Source organism: Bos javanicus, chromosome 18 (genome assembly GCF_032452875.1).
Source record: "Bos javanicus breed banteng chromosome 18, ARS-OSU_banteng_1.0, whole genome shotgun sequence".
NCBI lineage: Eukaryota > Metazoa > Chordata > Mammalia > Artiodactyla > Bovidae > Bos > Bos javanicus.
In genome coordinates, this window is record NC_083885.1 from 60715971 (window position 1) to 60735285 (window position 19315).

At 40.9% G+C, this 19315-nt stretch overlaps 1 protein-coding gene across 4 annotated transcripts in view; it reads right to left on the bottom strand.

The window, feature by feature from the left end:
- Positions 1–4108, bottom strand: part of LOC133230991 (KRAB domain-containing protein 5-like) — a 141034-nt gene extending 136926 nt beyond the window's left edge. For 2 of the 4 annotated variants that reach the window (XM_061389137.1, XM_061389138.1), the window contains exons 1-2: positions 3548–3768; positions 2864–2947 (exon numbers count right to left, since the gene is read on the bottom strand). In XM_061389137.1, the coding sequence (XP_061245121.1) occupies positions 2864–2878 (15 nt within the window). In that variant the 5' untranslated portion in view covers positions 2879–2947; positions 3548–3768. Of the gene's footprint in view, positions 1–2863; positions 2948–3547 lie in introns of all 4 variants that reach the window. The other 2 variants (XM_061389136.1, XM_061389139.1) reach the window with 2 other exon arrangements.
- Between the last annotated feature and the right edge of the window lie 15207 nt (positions 4109–19315).

A 19315-nucleotide genomic window follows, 5' to 3' on the forward strand; every position in this document is an offset into this window, starting at 1 on the left:
ACTAGGCAGAGTAACCAAAGGGAAAGAATTTACTGAAGGAAATCCATACACACAATCCATCTCATTATCTCAGTTCTGGGAGCAGGACTGAACTGGTATTGTACTATAATATGACTTTTACACAGCAATATTTTCTACGGTAATCCAAAAACAAAAAAAGATGAGAAATGACCCACACACCATTTCAAAAACTATTCTGATCTGGAAAAGAAATGATAAAATAATCAGAACACCATGGGCATATTTATTTTTGAGTGTTGTATTGGTATGACACAGGATGAATTGTCTATCAAGGAAACAAGTAATATTTTTGAAAAGCATACTCTGACGCAAGAGTTCTTGAGTGGGAGAAAAATGCCATTTATTTTAACAAGCTTAATTTTTTTCAGAGTATTGTTAACAAGCTTCTTTTAACTAGTGATATTCAAAATTCTGCTCCATGAATGACTGTTTTGAATAGTAACGAAATACAATAGTAAGGTAAACATTCATACTTACTTTTGAATGTCAAGTGTTTTACAAATTTTACAGTTCAAATATGATAACATCCTCAGTAGCAACAATCATTTTAACTATTTAGGATATACTACATATCTTTCTGAGAGTTTTTACAGAGTCTTGGATGTGTAATGGAAATAATTTAAAATCAATTATGTTGTTGTTCCACCTTTTTGCAAATATGTACCAAACATTCCTTAAATAGCTTAAATTTATCTCACTTTATGTACCCTAAACTTTAATAATATGCAGACAAACAGATAGAGACAACTCTAAAGAGAGTTCATAGAAGTTTCTCTAACTGTGAATACAAAATACAAGAAAAATAACTGATCAAATCATATGAACATTTTCATGCATACATATATTAAAATGGAACTATATATTCATTTCATTAAAATGAAACAATCTAAGGCCATGGAAAATATGTAAGAACAATTTTCAAAGGTTAGAATAAATAAAAATATTCATGAAATGATGATGGCTTTTATAAACCCTAGGTTTCTGCACACAAAGATGCACACATAAATACACTAAAGGCAAAAGCAACTGTCCATAAGTAACAGATCTTTTGGAAGAAACATTTTTAATCCACCTTTTTTTAAAAAATTCAAGTATATTTTAGCATTTATGGTAAAACAAACATTTACAAATTTTGCATGAATGCATGCTAAGTCACATCAATCATGTCTAACACTTTGCGACCCGATGACCGTAGCCATCCAGACTCCTCTGTCCGTGAGATTTCCCAGGCAAAAATACTGGAGGGGGTTGCCATTTCCTTCACCAGGGGACCTTCCCAACCCAAAGATCAAACCCAGTTCTCCTGCATTGGCAGGCGGATTCTTTACCACTGAGCCACCTGGGTTCACTGAAAACAATTTTTTCTCTTTAGTAAGAATAATCAAAAACACAATATGAGAAATAGTTTACATTTTTATTAGCAAATATACCATGACACCTACCTATTTAGAACACATTTCTAGACCTATGTGAAGAAACTGTAAACCTTTACTGAAGCACATAATGTCTGAAAATCACAAGTTTTATTTGGAAGATGTGGTGACATAAAGACTTCAGCGACTGCAAATTCAGAACAATTCAAACTCAAAACGAGAGCCAACATAACTATGAATTTAAAAACGAAAAAACACCTAAATAGAGGGCAATTACAGATTTCTGTAATTACAATCTGTAAATCTGTAATTCTGCCAAATTACAGACGAAGTTATCACTGTACAGACTAGTGAAACTTCAAAATAAATGAAGCAAAATAATAAGAAGGTAGCCAAAGAAGCTCACCTAAAGAGAGATTTAGACATTATTTTTAACAATAAAATAGAAGGTAAACACAACAAAATATTTTTTTTAATAATGCAACAGCTGAGGTATTCCAAGGTAACAACAAAAATCAGAGGGGGTAAAAAAAAGGTCAAAGGGCATAAAAAAAAGATTTAGATTTCAGCATTGTGTAATAAAGAATTTAGGGACTTGCCTGATGGTCCAGTGGTGAGAAATCTGCCTGTCAATGCATACGACATGGGTTCCATCCCTGATCAGGGAAGATCCCACATGCCTTGAAGCAGCTAAGCTACTGTGCCACAACTACTGAAGCCCACCTGCTCCAGAGCCTGTCAGTTATTAATACAACGACTGAACCCGTGCCTTGGAGCCACAGCTCCACAACAAGATAGTATAGCTCCTCCTAATCACAACAGAGAAAGCTCAAGTGCATCAGCAAAATCCCAGTATAGCCAAAACTAAATAAATACTAAACTAAAAGAAAAAAAAAAAAAGAATTTGGCAGGCTTTGGTCCCTAGGTTGTGGAAGTTTCTTAACTACTTGTAATTAACTAGTTAACTACTTCCACGTTTATTAATTTGGAATTTAAGTGTTTTATTCTTTTGGAATTTCCTTAGTGACTGAAGTAGCTTTATTACTCTCCGTGGGCCCTGATAATTTATGCTACCAACATGACCTAAAGTGGGCCCTTGGTTTAATAATGGGACGACTCAGGTCGTGAGGCTGGACAGTTCACAAAGACCAAGGATGTGACTAGAGGTTTGGGGCTTTGAGCCAGGTGGGCTTATTAGCCCAACCTCTAAGGAGGGGAGAATGCTGGAGATGTTATCAATCCCGACTATGTGGCTAAACTGCAATAAAAACTTGAGTGAGCTTCTTTGGCTGGCAATACTCTGTTTTCTATCACACTGATGTGCCAGGAAGGCAATGGGTCCCTTGGGATGATGACTATGGGTCAGTTCAAACAAACCCGTTGAGAAGTTAAGGAGCTTAATCAAGTCCAAAGAAGCAGCATTTCAAGAAAGAGACGGAGCAAACAAACAAAAGGACTATGCCTCTTACCTCGGAATGAGTCATTTCTGATTCCTTGTTTTCCTCTTTCTCTGGGCTTCCTTCTCACGTAAGATCAGTCGTGGGAAGTGACCCCTGAGTGTTGAGAATAGGCTGTTTAATACTTAGAAAAACACACCGAGCTCCCTGTAACACAGCCCCACACAGAGGGAGGATCTCAACAGGTACAAAACACAATCCTCTACGGCCACTGACACAGCAGGGATTCTGGAACACAGAATCAAACGAGGTGTTTTTCGTTTTATTCTTTTCCTCAGGACTCGCGGCCCTTTCTGTGAAAACCACACGTTCCAGGCTGACCCTCCCCTTCAAACCTCAGGCGAGACCCTGACCAAACTCCATACAGAATAGAACCTCCTTCACCTCTTCGCGGATCAAGGACCTAGGGGTTGGGCAATACAGGACTTTAATCAGCGGTCTCTACAAGTTAGAAGGTAGAACTGCCAGAGAAGGACGTGGACTCTAGAACGGTATTAACAGGAAGCGGACGTGGACCCCAGGGACGCGGCAGCTGAGCTAAAGGACTTCAGAATCTCTCACGGCGATGCGAGGACACACTGGGGACGGGAAAATGGGGACGGTAGTTTGAACGTCCACAGAGACCCCCGAAACCCACGTGTGAAGGACAACAGGCTGTGGGACTAGGAAATCCGGGTTTTAAATAAACAAACTCACCAGAACTCTGTCGCTCATTTAAACGCTATTCCGGGTCTGCAGGATACTGCGCACGCGCGGGCGGAAGATCCGTAACAAAGGAAGGTGAGTGCGCTACGCCACGGCCAACGAGAGGCGACGTAAGGGGAGAGGGTGGGACGAGGCCGGAAGTGCATGTACGTAGGGGCTGGGCCAGTGGGGGCGGAGCTTTACCTCCCCTCACCCTGTCCCTGTCAGTTTTGGGTCTGTTGGTCCTTCAGTCCAGCTGTGCTTCAGTTTCTCTGCCTTTTGATGCCTTTAAATCTCTCTGATTTCCTCTGGAGCAGAGCTGCTTCCTGCTTGTTCTAAGTTAGTGTTTCACACAACTTAAGGCAAAAGAGAAGAATTTTGAGAGCTGCCTCTATGGGAAGCCGAGATGTTTTCAGCAAGTTGAAAAACGGGAAAAATTAAAAAGCCCATTGTGTGAGTGTGTGAAGATGGGTGTCTCCTCAGTGACGAAAAGTAGAATGTAATCACTCAGATGATCCGTTGGGAGTGTCACGAGAGTGTATACTCCTCGATTCTGTCTCGTCACAACAAAGATTTGGACACAGCTCTCGGGTCTTGGACAGCTTGTTATAATTTTTGTCTTTTAATTTCGTGGCTGCAGTCACCATCTGTAGTGATTTTGGAGCCCAGAAAAATAAAGTCTGACATTGTTTCCACTGTTTCCCCATCTATTTCCCATGAAGTGGTGGGACTGGATGCCATGATCTTCGTTTTCTGAATGTTGAGCTTTAAGCCAACTTTTTCACTCTCCGCTTTGACTTTCATCAAGAGGCTTTTGAGTTCCTCTTCACTTTCTGCCATAAGGGTGATGTCATCTGCATATCTGAGGTTATTGATATTTCTCCCGGCAATCTTGATTCCAGCTTTTGTTTCTTCCAGTCCAGCGTTTCTCATGATGTACTCTGCATATAAGTTAAATAAACAGGGTGACAATATACAGCCTTGACGTACTCCTTTTCCTATTTGGAACCAGTCTGTTGTTCCATGTCCAGTTCTAACTGTTGCTTCCTGACCTGCATAAAAATTTCTCAAGATCAGGTGTTTTGGTATTCCCATCTCTTTCAGAATTTTCCACAGTTTATTGTGATCCACACAGTCAAAGGCTTTGGCATAGTCAATAAAGCAGAAATAGATGTTTTTCTGGAACTCTCTTGCTTTTTCCATGATCCAGCAGATGTTGGCAATTTGATCTCTGGTTCCTCTTCCTTTTCCACCGCCATTTTGTACTCCTGTTTTCTATTCTACCTACCTAACAGGAGGAAGCCTCAGTAACTGTAACCAGAGAGCTGCTTACAACTATGGATTGCTCTCTACAGTAATTCTCCTTCAGAAAAATTTAGAAAAGAGGATTGATGAAATACTTTCTAGTATGCAGTCTCTGATATATATTTCAATTTGATTTTTGATTACTTTTCTACATATTTGTTACAACATTTCCACAGGTTTCTTGTATAAACTCTTGTTTTTTGATGTATGTTTAGGGCAAACCTCTTCCATCACTTGTTCCGTCACTCTCCAGCGTGTGTTCTGAGATGTTTGGTGAGATGACCATGACTAAAGGCTTTGCCTGCAGCCATGAAATTAAAAGACGCTTACACCTTGGAAGGAAAGTTATGACCAACCTAGATAGCATATTCAAAAGCAGAGACATTACTTTGCCAACAAAGGTTCGTCTAGTCAAGGCTATGGTTTTTCCTGTGGTCATGTATGGATGTGAGTGTTGGACTGTGAAGAAGGCTGAGTGCCGAAGAATTGATGCTTTTGAACTGTGCTGTTGGAGAAGACTCTTGAGAGTCCCTTGGACTGCAAGGAGATGCAACCAGTCCATTCTGAAGGAGATCAGCCCTGGGATTTCTTTGGAAGGAATGATATTAAAGCTGAAACTCCAGTACTTTGGCCACTTCATGCAAAGAGTTGACTCATTGGAAAAGACTCTGATGCTGGGAGGGATTGGGGGCAAGAGGAGAAGGGGACGCCAGAGGATGAGATGGCTGGATGGCATCACTGACTCGATTGACTTGAGTCTGAGTGAACTCCGGGATAAAGGCCTTTAGCCTTGCCATATTCCATACATTTAATACATCTCTCCCCCATATGAATTGGGTGATGTTGAGTAAGATTTGAACTTATAATAAAGGTTTGCCACTTTCTTTACATTTGTATGGTTTCCCCCCAGTATGGATTCGAATATGTGCAGTTAGTGTTGAACTTCGAATAAAGGTTTGACCACTTTCTGTACAATGATAAGGTCTCTTGCCAGTATGAATTCGCTGATATTGAGTAAGATATGAGCAACGGATAAAGGCTTTGTCACATTCTTTACATTTATAAGGTTTCTCTCCAGTATGCATTTGCTGATGTTGAGTAGGAGTTGAGTTCTGATTAAAGGCTTTGCCACATGCTGTACATTTATAAGGTTTCTCTCCAGTATGAATTCGCTGATGTTGAGTAAGATGTTAGTGACAGATAAATGCTTTGCTACATTCTGTACACTTGAAAGGTTTCCTTCCTGTATGAATTTTCCTATGTCTACTTAGATTGGATGAGTTATTAAAGACTTTCCCACATATCTTACACTTGTTTTCTTTCTGTGACTTCTGAATAGTCTGATGTTGAACCAGTTCTGAAGACTGATTAGAAATGTTATCATATTCACTACAATTATAAGTCTTCTCTCCAGTATGAGTACTCATATAGAGAAAGACCTGCTATCTGATAAAAGATATTTCTACATTTATTACTTTTTGAATCCCTGTGTGCAGATTCAGGTCCCTGATGTTTCATAAGTTTTGAGTCTCTTTCAACCTTATACCCAGTTTTATTGCCTGAATACCCTCTCACTCCATCATAAATACTCTTGCAATTATTGGGGCTGAAGCTCTTACTTAAGGGTTGACTCATTTCATTTTATTACATGTTGAAAGTTCTTCCACATTAACCATATAATGGGATGTATTGAACAATGATGGTTCGGTTATATCTCTTCCATTATTATCAACATTACACATTTTGGCATGGGCAGAAAATATCTGTTGGTGGAAGAATAATGACCCCCTGCTCATAGATCCCTCAAATTGATTATATTGTGAGTTTTCCCCCTTATTTTTAAATTTCTGGTGTTCAGATATGCTTGAATGTTTGTTTAATCTAAGCCTATATTGAATATTGTTTGAATGAGTATTTGTAGTAGACATTAGATTACCTTCTGGGCTTTCCACGTTTCCTTTCAGAGAACAGGTATGTTTCAAAAAAGGATGGAAATCTTTTCTTAAAAACTTACAGTTCTCATTAGATGTTGAAGACTGAAGTTGGTGTTCTCCCCAATTTGACTTGTCTTGCTCATTTCTTTTTGCAGGAATGTTTGTCTTATGTATAACTCTCTCAGTCTCTTCGTGTCCATATAAACATCCTCTCTGTCTTTCTTATGCCCTCGTATGTTCCCAGTTGTTCATTAAATGTAAATTTCTGTGGTGAAATACTTTATATTTTCCTAGGTTTGCTTTTGGGAATACATCTTCTAACCCTGGATTCTTGGCATCAAATCCTGGGTGTCATGAGGAGACAAAGCTGAAAGATACCAAATACCAAGTTATTTTACCTACTATTCTTAGTGAATATCGTTAAAGATTTAGAGAAAAGTGATGAATCCTTTGCTTGTTTAAAAATAAAATAGAGACAGAAAGATCAAGATGCCAGAGGATCAGGCAGAGATAGTTCATCTCTCTCCACAAACACAACAAGAATACATCAGAAATGGAAGAATTTTCACAGAGCCCCCGGTGAACACAAGCTGTGGACAATGAAAAGGTCAAGAAAGATTCTTGCTTTGACAGGTAGGACAGGAGAAAGAAGAAGGAAAAGGAACAGGAAAGGAAGTGGAGTGGGACCTGCAAACCCTGGGGGGATCTGAAGAGAGGAGAGGTCTCCACATCCAGGGAAGCTCCTCACTAGTGGGGGGAGCCCAGTTGAGACAGAAGGGGAGCCTCATTCTCTGTGGGAAGAGAACACACCAACAGTCTGTGGCAGCAAGACAGAGCGAGACCTGTACACAGGGTACTGACCCCTGCCCTGCCCACCCAGCCTGAGAGGGTGTCCACTGCTGCAGACAAGGGCTGGGTGCTGAAATGTGGCATCTGGAGAGCAGACCCAGGCAGAGGACTGCTGTGGTCCGTGAGGAGACATCCTGCAGGAAAGGCAGGGAGGGAGGAGCTCTATAAATGGGGATGTTGTGGCAGAAGGCTGAACCACAATACAGTATAGCTGCATTGCTGAGTGATGACGAAAGAAGAACCCCACTGTAGCCCCTCTCCCCCTGTGCTGGCCCCTGCCTCGCCAGCATCCAGGAAGGGCTCTCACTCAGGTGGGCTCTATTGAGCCCCAGCCACGGCCTCCCCCCATGGACCTCCTCCACCATCAGCAGACTCCTGTGCTCTGGATAGCCTCTGGAGCAGACACCTGTGAGTAGGGCACATGCACAGACGGAGCTGAAAGCACAGCTAGCCCCAGGGTTAAGGAAGAAAAGCTGAAATCTCTCCTCACAGCTGCACAAACAATGCTTTTATACCCACAACCGGTTTGTAACCTCAGCCCCTGAAGAGCATCTGAATGGAGAAGCAGGACCCCACCCATCCACCACATCACAGCAGGTGTAGCTTTCGCAGCTGTAGACTTTGTGGGCTCGTACATGAGGGGATGGGGCCAGGCTGGAGTCTGAGCTGCCCCCACAGCACCACATTGGATCCAGCTCCATGATGAATGCGATCCTGGGTCCTGATTTCAATGGGTCTATGCTGGTGACCTGGTGAAAACAGCATCTGAGAGACATCGAGGCCATGTGCTGGGATACCCATGGTTAAGGTGGGGCCAGGAGCAGTGAAGACCAGGGTCACATGAGAGCTCACACAAGGCATGAAACATGACACACAGAACACTCCCCAAGGTGAACATCCCCAGAGGAGCAATACTTAGTGGCTTCTCTCCCAGTGCGTATGATCCAATCCCACCTGCCTCCACCATAGATCAGAAACAAAGTGAAGAAACAGATCTGGGGGCTCTATTCCACAAACCAGGGAGCAGACTCCACCCCTGACAGGGTAGTGACAAACAGAGAGCAATGGGAAACTCCCCTCAATGTCCAGGGCACAATAACAGCAATCACACCCCCTATCAAGGGGATAAGGACACAAGTGTGGACCAACCTCACACTCCAGGGGACAGACACCAGAAAGAAAAACTAGGAATCTGCAGCTTGAATAACACAGAACACAAACATAGAAAATTGCACAAAATGATTATACAAAGAAATATGCTGAAGACGAAGGAACAAGATAAAAGCCTACAGGAACCAATATATGAAGAGGCGATATTAGTCAGTATAATGATTAACTTTACCCTTCAATTCAGTTCAGTCGCTCTGCTGCTGCTGCTGCTAAGTCGCTTCAGTCGTGTCCAACTCTGTGCGACCCCATAGACAGCAGCCCACCAGGCTCCCCCATCTCTGTTCAGTCATGTCCAACTCTTTGTGACCCCGTGGACTGCAGCATGCCAGGCTTCCCTGTCCATCGCCAACTCCCGGACCTTGCTCAAACTCATGTTCATTGATTCGGTGATGCCATCCAACCATCTCATCCTCTGTTGTCCCCTTCTCCTCCTGCCTTCAGTCTCTCCCAGCATTAGCGATTTTTCCAATGAGTCACTTCTTTGCATCTGGTGGCCAAAGTATTGGAGCTTCAGCTTCAGCATCAGTCCTTCCAATGAATATTCAGGACTGATGTCCTTTTGCATTGACTGGTTGCATCTCCTTGCAGTCCAAGGGACTCTTGAGAGTCTTCTCCAACAACATAATTTACAAGCATCAATTCTTTAGTGCTCAGCTTTCTTTATGGTTTAACTCTTACATTCATACATGACTATTGAAAAATACGTACCTTAAATATATGGACCTTTGTCAGTAATGTCTATGCTTTTTAATACACTGTCTAGGTTGGTCAAAGTTTTTCTTCCAAGGAGCTAGTATCTTTTCATTTCATGACTGCAGTCACCACTTGCAGTGATTCTGGAGCCCAGGAAAAGGAACTCTCTCACTGATTCCATTGTTTTGCCATCTATTTGCCAGGAAAAGATGGGATCAGAGGCCACGATCTTACTTTTTTGAATGGTGAGTTTTAAGCCAGCTTTTTCAGAGGCCAGGATCTTACTTTTTTGAATGGTGAGTTTTAAGCCAGCTTTTTCACTCTCGTCTTTCACCTTCATTAACAGGCTCTTTAGTTCCTCTTCACTTTCTGCCATAATGGCGGTGTCATCTACATATCTAAGCTTAATGATATTTCTCTTGGCAATCTTGATTCCAGCTGGTGCTGGCAACAAACATTTTGACAAACAGTAGGTGCCTAATGTTTCTTTAATCCACTTCTTCCCACCTCTGTTCTTATTTGATCATATTCTATTGGATATTTGAATGTAAAAATCATAAATGATATTGACATACAACGAATCAGAAAGTGAGGACATATAGGATAAAGGCAGGGGAAGCTGATAACAAACAAGATAACCTTAATAATGCAGCAGTACTTAAGACATGGGACTCTGAAAATATGGTGAGAACCTAGGGAAGTCTACCAATGCTGTGTGGAGTCCTAACTGCAAGGAAATCTAAAAGAGAGTTGAAATATATATACATATGACTGATTCTCTTTGATGTACAGCAGGACAACATTGTAAAACAGTTATATTCCAGTAAGAACTTTTAAAAAAAGATGGCTTCATATAATCTAAAAATCTTAAGAGTGAGAAACAACAATTAAAAATATGGTGGAGAATTTTCTAGGATCTCATGAGAATTTATTTAAAAACTCTTTGAGTTAACTGAATATATTAAAGTACTTTAGCATTGAAGAATTAGGGCAAATGCACTTAAGATATTTAACATGAGTTCATATAAAGAAAAGTGAAACTTGGAAGTAACTCTGAGATTTGCATTCTCCCATTTTAGGGAAAAGAAAGTGAAAGTGTTAGTCCCTCAGTCACATCCAACTGTTTGTGACCTCATGGACTGCAGACTTCCAGGCTCCTCTCTCCACGGAATTTTCCAAGGAAGAATATTGGAGTGGGTTGCCATTCCCTTCTCCAGGGGATATTCCCAGAGCAGGGATTAAGGCCAGGTCTCCTGCAATGCAGGCAGATTCTTTATCTCTGAGCCACCAGGGAAGCCCATTTTAGGGAGGTTTTGCTTTATACAGCAAAGAAGTGACTTGAGTCTAAAATTTGTCAAGTCATATCTGTAGCTTCCAGTGTTTTAGGAATTATAGATCAGAAAAACAAAAATCTGTCCCCAGTACTCCTAGAACCTTCGCAGTTTGTCTATAACCACACACTTCTGTCTAGAGGTAGAAACAAACTTTAAAAGGAGCATCATATTTACTCAGAAATGTGCACAGTTTTATTAGGGCCCTCAAGAAATGAAACAGCAACCAATTCATGCAAGTTGTCATAATCCAAGAAGGGCATTTTAGTTCTCATTGTGAAAGAGAAAGGTGATCAACACGGAAAAATTCATGATGGTTTAACAGACAGAATAGGGCAGCTGACAGCTGTCTATGACAGCAACAGAAATAAATCCAGACTTCTCCAAAATGATTTCCAATGAAGGAGATCTTCCAAAACCACATTGCAAAGAATGACTTCCTCACTGACACTTGGACCTCTCACCTGAGTCATCGGCTCCATCCCTTCACACATACCTGGGTATACGGCCACTGTCTTCATTCTCCTTATATTCCTGGGCTCCTTCATTTGCTCCAGAAAGTGACAAGGTCCAGCTTAGAAACCACAAGGCCTGTTCATCAGAGAAAGGAATATATGTTTTGCTAGAGATTCTTTACTTTCCAATCTAGTATGTATCTAGGTGATGAGAGAATGTATGATAGAATGTTAAGACAGCCTAGAAAGTGATTTTCTCAAATACTTTATTGAAAGCACCTATACAATGGTAGGGAGAAGAAAATAGCAACATAATCCAGTATTCTTGCCAGGAGATTCCCACGGACAGGGGAGCCAGGTAGGCTAAAGTCCATGGGGTCGTGGAGAGTTGGACACAATGAGCTACTTCACTTTCACTTTTCATGCACTGGAGAAGGAAATGGCAACCCACTCCAGTGTTCTTGCCTGGAGAATCCCAGGGATGGGGGAGCCTAGTGGGCTGCTATCTGTGGGGTCGCACAAAGTCAGTCACGACTGAAGTGACTTAGCAGCAGCAGCAGCAGCATACAACACTTACTACATAAAAGTCAAATTCTGAAATTCTGGTCATGTGCTACAAGGCAAAAGTAAGTAGTGGAAATTTGATTTGAAGAGGAAGGTAGCATCATTTTATACCACAGAACGTACAGAATTAGCACTAACTTAGAGGAAGCAGGAAGATTACATCAAGAACGAAATAAATTAGAATCATAATAAATCATCATGAAGTCTGGCATGCTGTAGTCCATGGGGTCCCAAAGAGTTGGACACGACTGAGAGACGGAACTGAACTGACTGGTAGGTATAATTGACTCTCTTTGCAGTACAGTAGTACAAAATTGTAAAACAGCTATATTCCAATTAGAACTTTTTAAACTGATTTCTTTATATAATCTAAAAATTGTTATTACTTGAATCAACTATTAATAATATGGTGGAAAATGTGTAAGCATTTATGCCAGTTTATTTTAAAATTCTATGAGATAATTGAATATATTAAATATTTTGCATTTTAGAATTGGGGCAAATACATTTAAAATATTTAATATGAGATCATGTAAGGAAAAGAGAAACTTTGAAGTCAGCCAGAGATGTGCATTCTTTCATTTTCGGGAGGTTTTGCTTTCTGTGGTGAAAAAAGTATTTGAGTTTGAAATTTATTTAGAAGGTCCTATCTCTAGCTCCCACTGGATAAGAAGTTATAAATCAGAAAACAAAAACCTGTCTCCAGTATTCCTAGAAATTTAGCAGTTTTTCTACCACTTCACTCACACATTTTTGGCTAGAGGTACAAAGAAACTTTAAAAGGACTGTCATACAGTTACTCAAAATGGGCACAGTTTTCCTAGGACCCCCAGAAATGAAAGAGCAACCAATGAATGCAGTTTCTCACAAGACAAGAGGAGACTTCTAGTTCACACTGTGATGAAGGAAAGTAATCATTGGAGATGAATTTATGAATGATTTAAGAGACAGACTAGGGCAGGTGATACATTTCTATGACCGCAGTGGACACAAACCCAGGTTTTCCAAAATCATTTCCACTGAAGATGATCTTCCAAAACCACCTGACGAAGGATGACTTCCTCTAGCTCCTTGGACCTCTTATCTGAGTCATCATCTCCATCCATTCATACATACCTGGGAATATGGCTGTTGTCTCCATTCTCCTTATACTCCTGGGATTGTTCAATTGCTCCAGAAAGGTGACCAGGTCCAGCTTAGAGACCACAAGACCTGTTCATCAGAGAAAGGAATATTTGTGTTGTCAGAGATTCATCAGTGTCCGATCCAATATGTATTCAGTTGAGATGAGAATGCAAGGGAGAAGGTTAATACAGCCTAGAAAATTATTTCCCCCAAAACCTTTATTCAAATCACCTGTTTAACACTAACAAACACATAACATCAGATCCTGAGATAGTGATCAAGTACTACGAAGGCAAGGTAAGTGTGTAACTGTGAAATTAAGAAAATGTGTGCCTATTTAATACTACAGTGCTTATACAATTACCACTAACCTAGAATGCAATGATAGGTTACAGTGAAGGGTGTCAGATTCATGATCTCCAAACATGAGGATTTAACTTCGGGACCAGGGACCAGGCACCAGGCTTGATCACTCAAGAGCTTTTGTGTAGCAGAGTTTATTAAAGTGAAAAAGGGACAGAGAAGCTTCTGACATAGACCTGAGAAGGGGGCGGACAGTGCCCCCTTGCTAGTCTAAGCAAGGAAGCTATAAACTTTTTTAATCAGTAATTACAATAAATCAAAAGAATGTCTCAAGGTTGTAAAAATTTTAACAGACCCACTCCGACAATTTACGTTTGAGGATAACAGGATTAGAACTTAACAATAGAAAGATCCTACCAGACCCAGACCCCTTTATTGACTATGCCAAAGCCTATGACCGTGTGGATCACAACAAACTGTGGAAAATTCTTCAGGAGATGGGAACACCAGACCACCTGACCTGCCTCCTGAGAAATCTGAATGCAGGTCAAGAAACAAGTTAGAACTGGACATGGGGCAACACACTGGTTCCAAATTGGGAAAGGACTACTCAAGGCTGTATATTTTCACCCTGCTTATTTAACTTATATGCACAGTACATCATGAAAAATACTGGGCTGGATGAAGCACAAGCTGGAGTCAAGATTGCCAGGAGAAATATCCATAACCTCAGATATGCAGATGACACCTCCCTTATGGCAGAAAGCGAAGAAGAACTTAAGAGTCTCTTGATGAACCTGAAAGAGGAAACCACTATAATATTGTAAAGTAATTAGCCTCCAATTAAAATAAATAAAATTTAAAAAATTACTATGCATAAAAGAGATAGGTAACAAGGATATATTCTATAGCACAGGGAATTATACCCATTATCTTGTGATAACTTTTAATGGAGTATAATCTGTAAAAATACTGAATCACTATGGTATATACCTGAAATTAATGTAACATTGTACATCAACTATACTTAAATTAAGAAAAGAATTCAGGACAAAATAAATATAAGACATGCTCTTTTATTTCTTGGAAGAAGAGCTCAACTCAATGTAAATAAAGGTTCTTCTTTCTAGGAAAAAAAAAAAGAAAAAAAGAAACTGAAAGATGAGAGTGAAAAAGTTGGCTTAAAATCAACATTCAGAAAACTAAGATCATGGCATCTGGTCACGTCACTTCCTGGCAAATAGATGGGGAAACAATCTAAGCGTTGATAGACTTTATTTATTAATTTTTTTTGGGGGGGGGGAGCTCCAAAATCACTGCAGATGGTGACTGCAGCAATGAAATTAAAAGATGCTTGCTCCTTGGAAGAAAAGTTATGACCAACCTAGACAGCATATTAAAAAGCAGAGACATTACTTTGCCAACAAAGGTCCGTCTAGTCAAATATATGGTTTTTTCAGTGGTCATGTAAGGAAGTGAGAGTTGGACCACAAGGAAAGCTGAACACAGAAGAATTGATGGTTTTGAACTGTGGTGTTGGAGAAGACTTTTGGAAGTCCCTTGGACTGTAAGGAGATCCAACCAGTCCATGCTAAAGGAAATCAGTTCTGAATATTGTTTGGAAGGATTGATGCTGAAGCTGAAACTCCAATACTTTGGCCAGCTGATGCGAAGAGGTGACTCATTTGAAAAGATCCTGATGCTGCGAAAGACTGAAGGTGGGAGGAGAAGGGAACGATAGAGGATGAGATGGTTGGATGGCATCACCGACTCAATGGACATGAGTTTGAGTAAACTCCAGGAGTTGGAGATGGACAGGCAGGTCTGGTGTGCTGCGGTCCACGGGGTCACAAATAGTCAGACAGGACTGAGCAACTGAACTGAACTGAACCAGACCCACTCCCATAGTATAAATTCTAAGATATAAGGATTAGTCGGTAAGTTTTAAGGAAGGAGAAAGTGTCCTCAACCAGGATACATTGTTGTTATACAATCCCTGCTGCTACTGCTGCTAAGTCGCTTCAGTCGTGTCCAACTCTGTGTGTCCTCATAGACGGCAGCCCACCAGGCTCTCCCGTCCCTGGGATTCTCCAAGCAAGAACACTGGAGTGGGTTGTCAGATTCTTCTCCAATGTATGAAAGAGAACAGTGAAAATGAAGTCGCTTAGTCGTATCTGACTCCTAGCGACCCCATGGACTGCAGCCTACCAAGGCTCCTCCACCCATGGGATTTTCCAGGCAAGAGTACTGGAGTGGGTTGCCATTGTCTTCTCCATACAACACCTAGTACAGAGTTTAAACCTAGTTTTTTTGTTGTTTAATCATTATATCTGGGCTTAAAGAAGAAGTCATGTGTCTAAAACACATGAAGACATTAAAAAGTCATTTTATGTGTCTAAGACCAAGGGATGTAGAGGGAAAAAAGGTGTTTGTCCTTTCCTCCTCCTTGAGAATTCCAGACCCCTATCTCCTCTTCAAGAGTCCCAAATCCCCCTTCTCCTCCTCGGGGATCCCTGACTTCTTATCAACCTGCCTATGAATTGATTCTCACAGAAGGAGGCAGAGTACATCAAGGAAGAAAAAGGTTGCAAGCATAATGAATTATCCTGAAACCTTTCTTTCTAAACTGATACATACCCATTTCCCTTAGAAAGGAGAGATTTCAAACTATTGTGGGAAGCAGAAAATCTCAGAAACATTCTAGAAATGATGGAACCAAAACCCAGTAGGTAGATAAGGGATTCTGGAAGGAAGTTGTCCTCACCCAAGAAAGCCAGGTTCCCATAGTTCTCTAACAACAAGTCCCTGTACAATGCCCGTTGAAATTTTTCTGAAAAACTCTGGATCACTGAGTTGAGTCACTGGGCTTCTCAGCTGTCTCAGTGGTAAAGAATCTGCCTGCCAATGCTGGAGATGAGGCTTCAGTTTCGGGATGGCGAGAATCCCAAGGAAGAGGAAATGGCAACCCACTGCAGAATTCTTGCCCGGAAAACTCCATGGACAGATCTCTTCTGTTGGTTCTAGATATAACGGCATTTTCAAACTCTGATTTAAATATTTAAATTGCATCCAGGTGCTAAGTCATCACTATATTTCCCATCATCCGTAAAATCCCAATACCAAACCACATCCCAGTGGGAGTGAGGATAGGAGTGACTTCCGATGCTGATCTCTCATAAAAGGAATATTTTCAACAGTTGAAGTCACTGATTCATGTTGAGAATTCATCATACCCCATAGAAAGTGAGAATGTAGACAACAGAGAAAAGGCTCTGGGACACAAGGAAGTAGTCTAAAGGGCTGGTCTTCATTATTATAAGAAGAAAGAGGAAAATATAAGATGATGAGAAATGCTGGAAAGAAAAATTAGGACCAGAGAGCTAAAGGCTTGCATATTCTCATTCGGGCATTTCAGGAGGAAAAGCAGACACAGCCCGAGACCCCGGATAGGATATTTACCTGAGAAGCTGCCATTTCCTCCTCTTCTTCCTCCTGCTCTGTCTTCTCTGGGGATGTTTTGCTGCAAACGCACTTCTGAGTTTTGAGAAAATACCTTGGAAGGCATCAACACAGCTCTTTAATCTGCAACCACCACTCCTACAGACAGAAAGACCTTGAAAAGCTGAGAAGACCGATACCTCCTGTCCTGTCTCAGGAGAGACTCAGGAACAATCAATTCCTACATGGAGACCAGCCTATGAACCAATTTCTTGATTGTTCTCTCCCTGTAGAGAGCTCCTAACACTCTGCTCACACAGACGATGTGAGCTGACTGACTTCCCTGGTCTAAATCCAGCTAGACCAACCTTGCTGCCTCTTCTCGGACTGACGCCAGGGCTCAGCTCTCACAGATGGACCAGGAGCCATGTCCTTAACCCAGGCCTCTGCTTAGAATCTCCTGGAACACTTTCTACAAACCACACTGATGCTCCCCCAGGACCAACACAAAACTCTGTTGGGAGGGCATCAGTGAGGTCATTTCCTGACACTTGTCACATGACCCTGATAGAAAACCAGATGGAAACCACGTGGCTAAAGATTCTTTCTGAACCGTTTCAAAGAATACAAATCCCTGGTGGTCAGGTCCCCACTCCAAGAACTTATGAATCTCCAGGTCTACAGTAGGGCCATGAAAGGAGTCATCAGCAAATCCTGTTTTTTTCCTGATGTTTCTTCCCCCAAACTACTGTTCAGGAGTCCTGATCTCAAAGCCTCACACTGACCACACCTGTAAGACCTCTCTGTAGGGGAGGATTTAGGACAGGAATTTCTGAGAGAGGTGAAAGCTAGAATCAGGCAGAAAAAACACCAGTACTTGTGGTTCAGCCTTTAGAAGTTACCCTGGGTGAAGTGCTCTGGGCTCCCTAGGTGGAGTGTGGATTGCCGAATTCAAACCAAGACAAGAATTCTGGTGAATGCTGTGAGGGTGTTCAAAGGTTGCTGCTGAACCACGAAAGACACTGAGATTTTTGGCCTGTGGAGGAGAAGAATTCAATCTGGGGCCAGAGACGAGGCTTGATCACTCAGAGCTTTTGTGTAATAAAGTTTTATTAAAGCATAAAAGAGATAGAGAAAGCTTCTGACATAGACATCAGAAGAGGGCAGAAAGAGCGCCCCCGTTGTTAGTGTTGGAGTTATATACTTTTAATTATTACAGTGAATCAAAAGAATGTCTGGAGTTTGTAAAGACCTCACTAGACCCACTCCCATAATTTACATTTTAAGATAAGGATGAGCCAGAAGGTTTTTTTTCTCCAGAGACTGTCCTCAAGCAGGATAATTTGTTATATAATCCTAAGGAATGTAGTGGGGAAAAAAAGTTTGTGCTTTCTTCCTCTTTGAGAATCAGACCACTGTCTCCTTGGGGACCCCTTATCAACCTGCCTGGAAATTGACTCTCTCAGTGTGATTGAACGGGGCCTGTGCAGTAGACCCTGGGGTTCAGCAAGACTTCTGGTCTCAAGGAAGGGAGTCATCTAATGGAGGTGCTCACAGGACTGGCTGGTGTGAGTTCAGGGACCTGCTGGCTGCCTGCTCCCAGACAGATGCTGAGGCAGCAACAGCATGGAGCAGTTCAGGGAAACTGTCAACAATACTCTGTATCATCTTTCTTATTAGAACCATCCCAGTGTCCAAGTAGTTACAAAAAATGGGAGAGGAGATACAACATAGAAATGATGGAATATATCTGAAGTTATGAGAAATTTAAAGCTAGTGAGTAAACTAATTTCCACATATGCCATCTCTATGGCATATCAAGGATATTTCTATTGAAACCTTACAACCAACTTCTGTCTTTAAATAGTTCATTGTGATCTCTTCACTACAACCTTAAATAAGGTGGGCGAGTTTGATGTTGATGGTAGGTTAACATTTCATTCATTACAATCAACTGAAACACTAAAAGCCATTCACTTTTATTAATAACCATGTATTAATTTCACACATAGTTGAAATAAAACCTTTTACAATCCACGGTATGATCCATGATTAAATACAGATCAAAAGTACAGAGAACTGTATTCATTTTTTGATTAATGATGTGAGATTTGTGACTTTTACAGCTTACCAAACAAAGCCTAGGAAGCACTTAGCAAGCATGATATCCACCAATTCCATGCCTTTTCCAGGAAGGGTTTCTAATACCTTTATAGGTTATCACTGTCTTTATTTCAACATTGTCAAGTAATAATCATGACTTGTGTTGATATTATAAAGATACATTAATATTGCAGTGAACTGTCATTGTGTTCTTCTTGCAAATCAAGGATATTTCTATTGAAACCTTACAACCAATTTCTCTCTTACTTTAATACATGGAAAGATTAAATGATCACTTACATCATGGTAACCTCCAGATATTTCACATCAATGACAAACACTTCCACTTAGATTGTCATTGTACATTTTACACTATGGTATCCTTCATCTTCTAATGGAGAATAGATAGAAACGGTTGCAAAACATTATAAAGAGGCTAATCTTTAATAAACCATCAAAAACCAATGTTTGTAAACACACTAGAAAGAAAGCTTAGTATGGATTATTTGA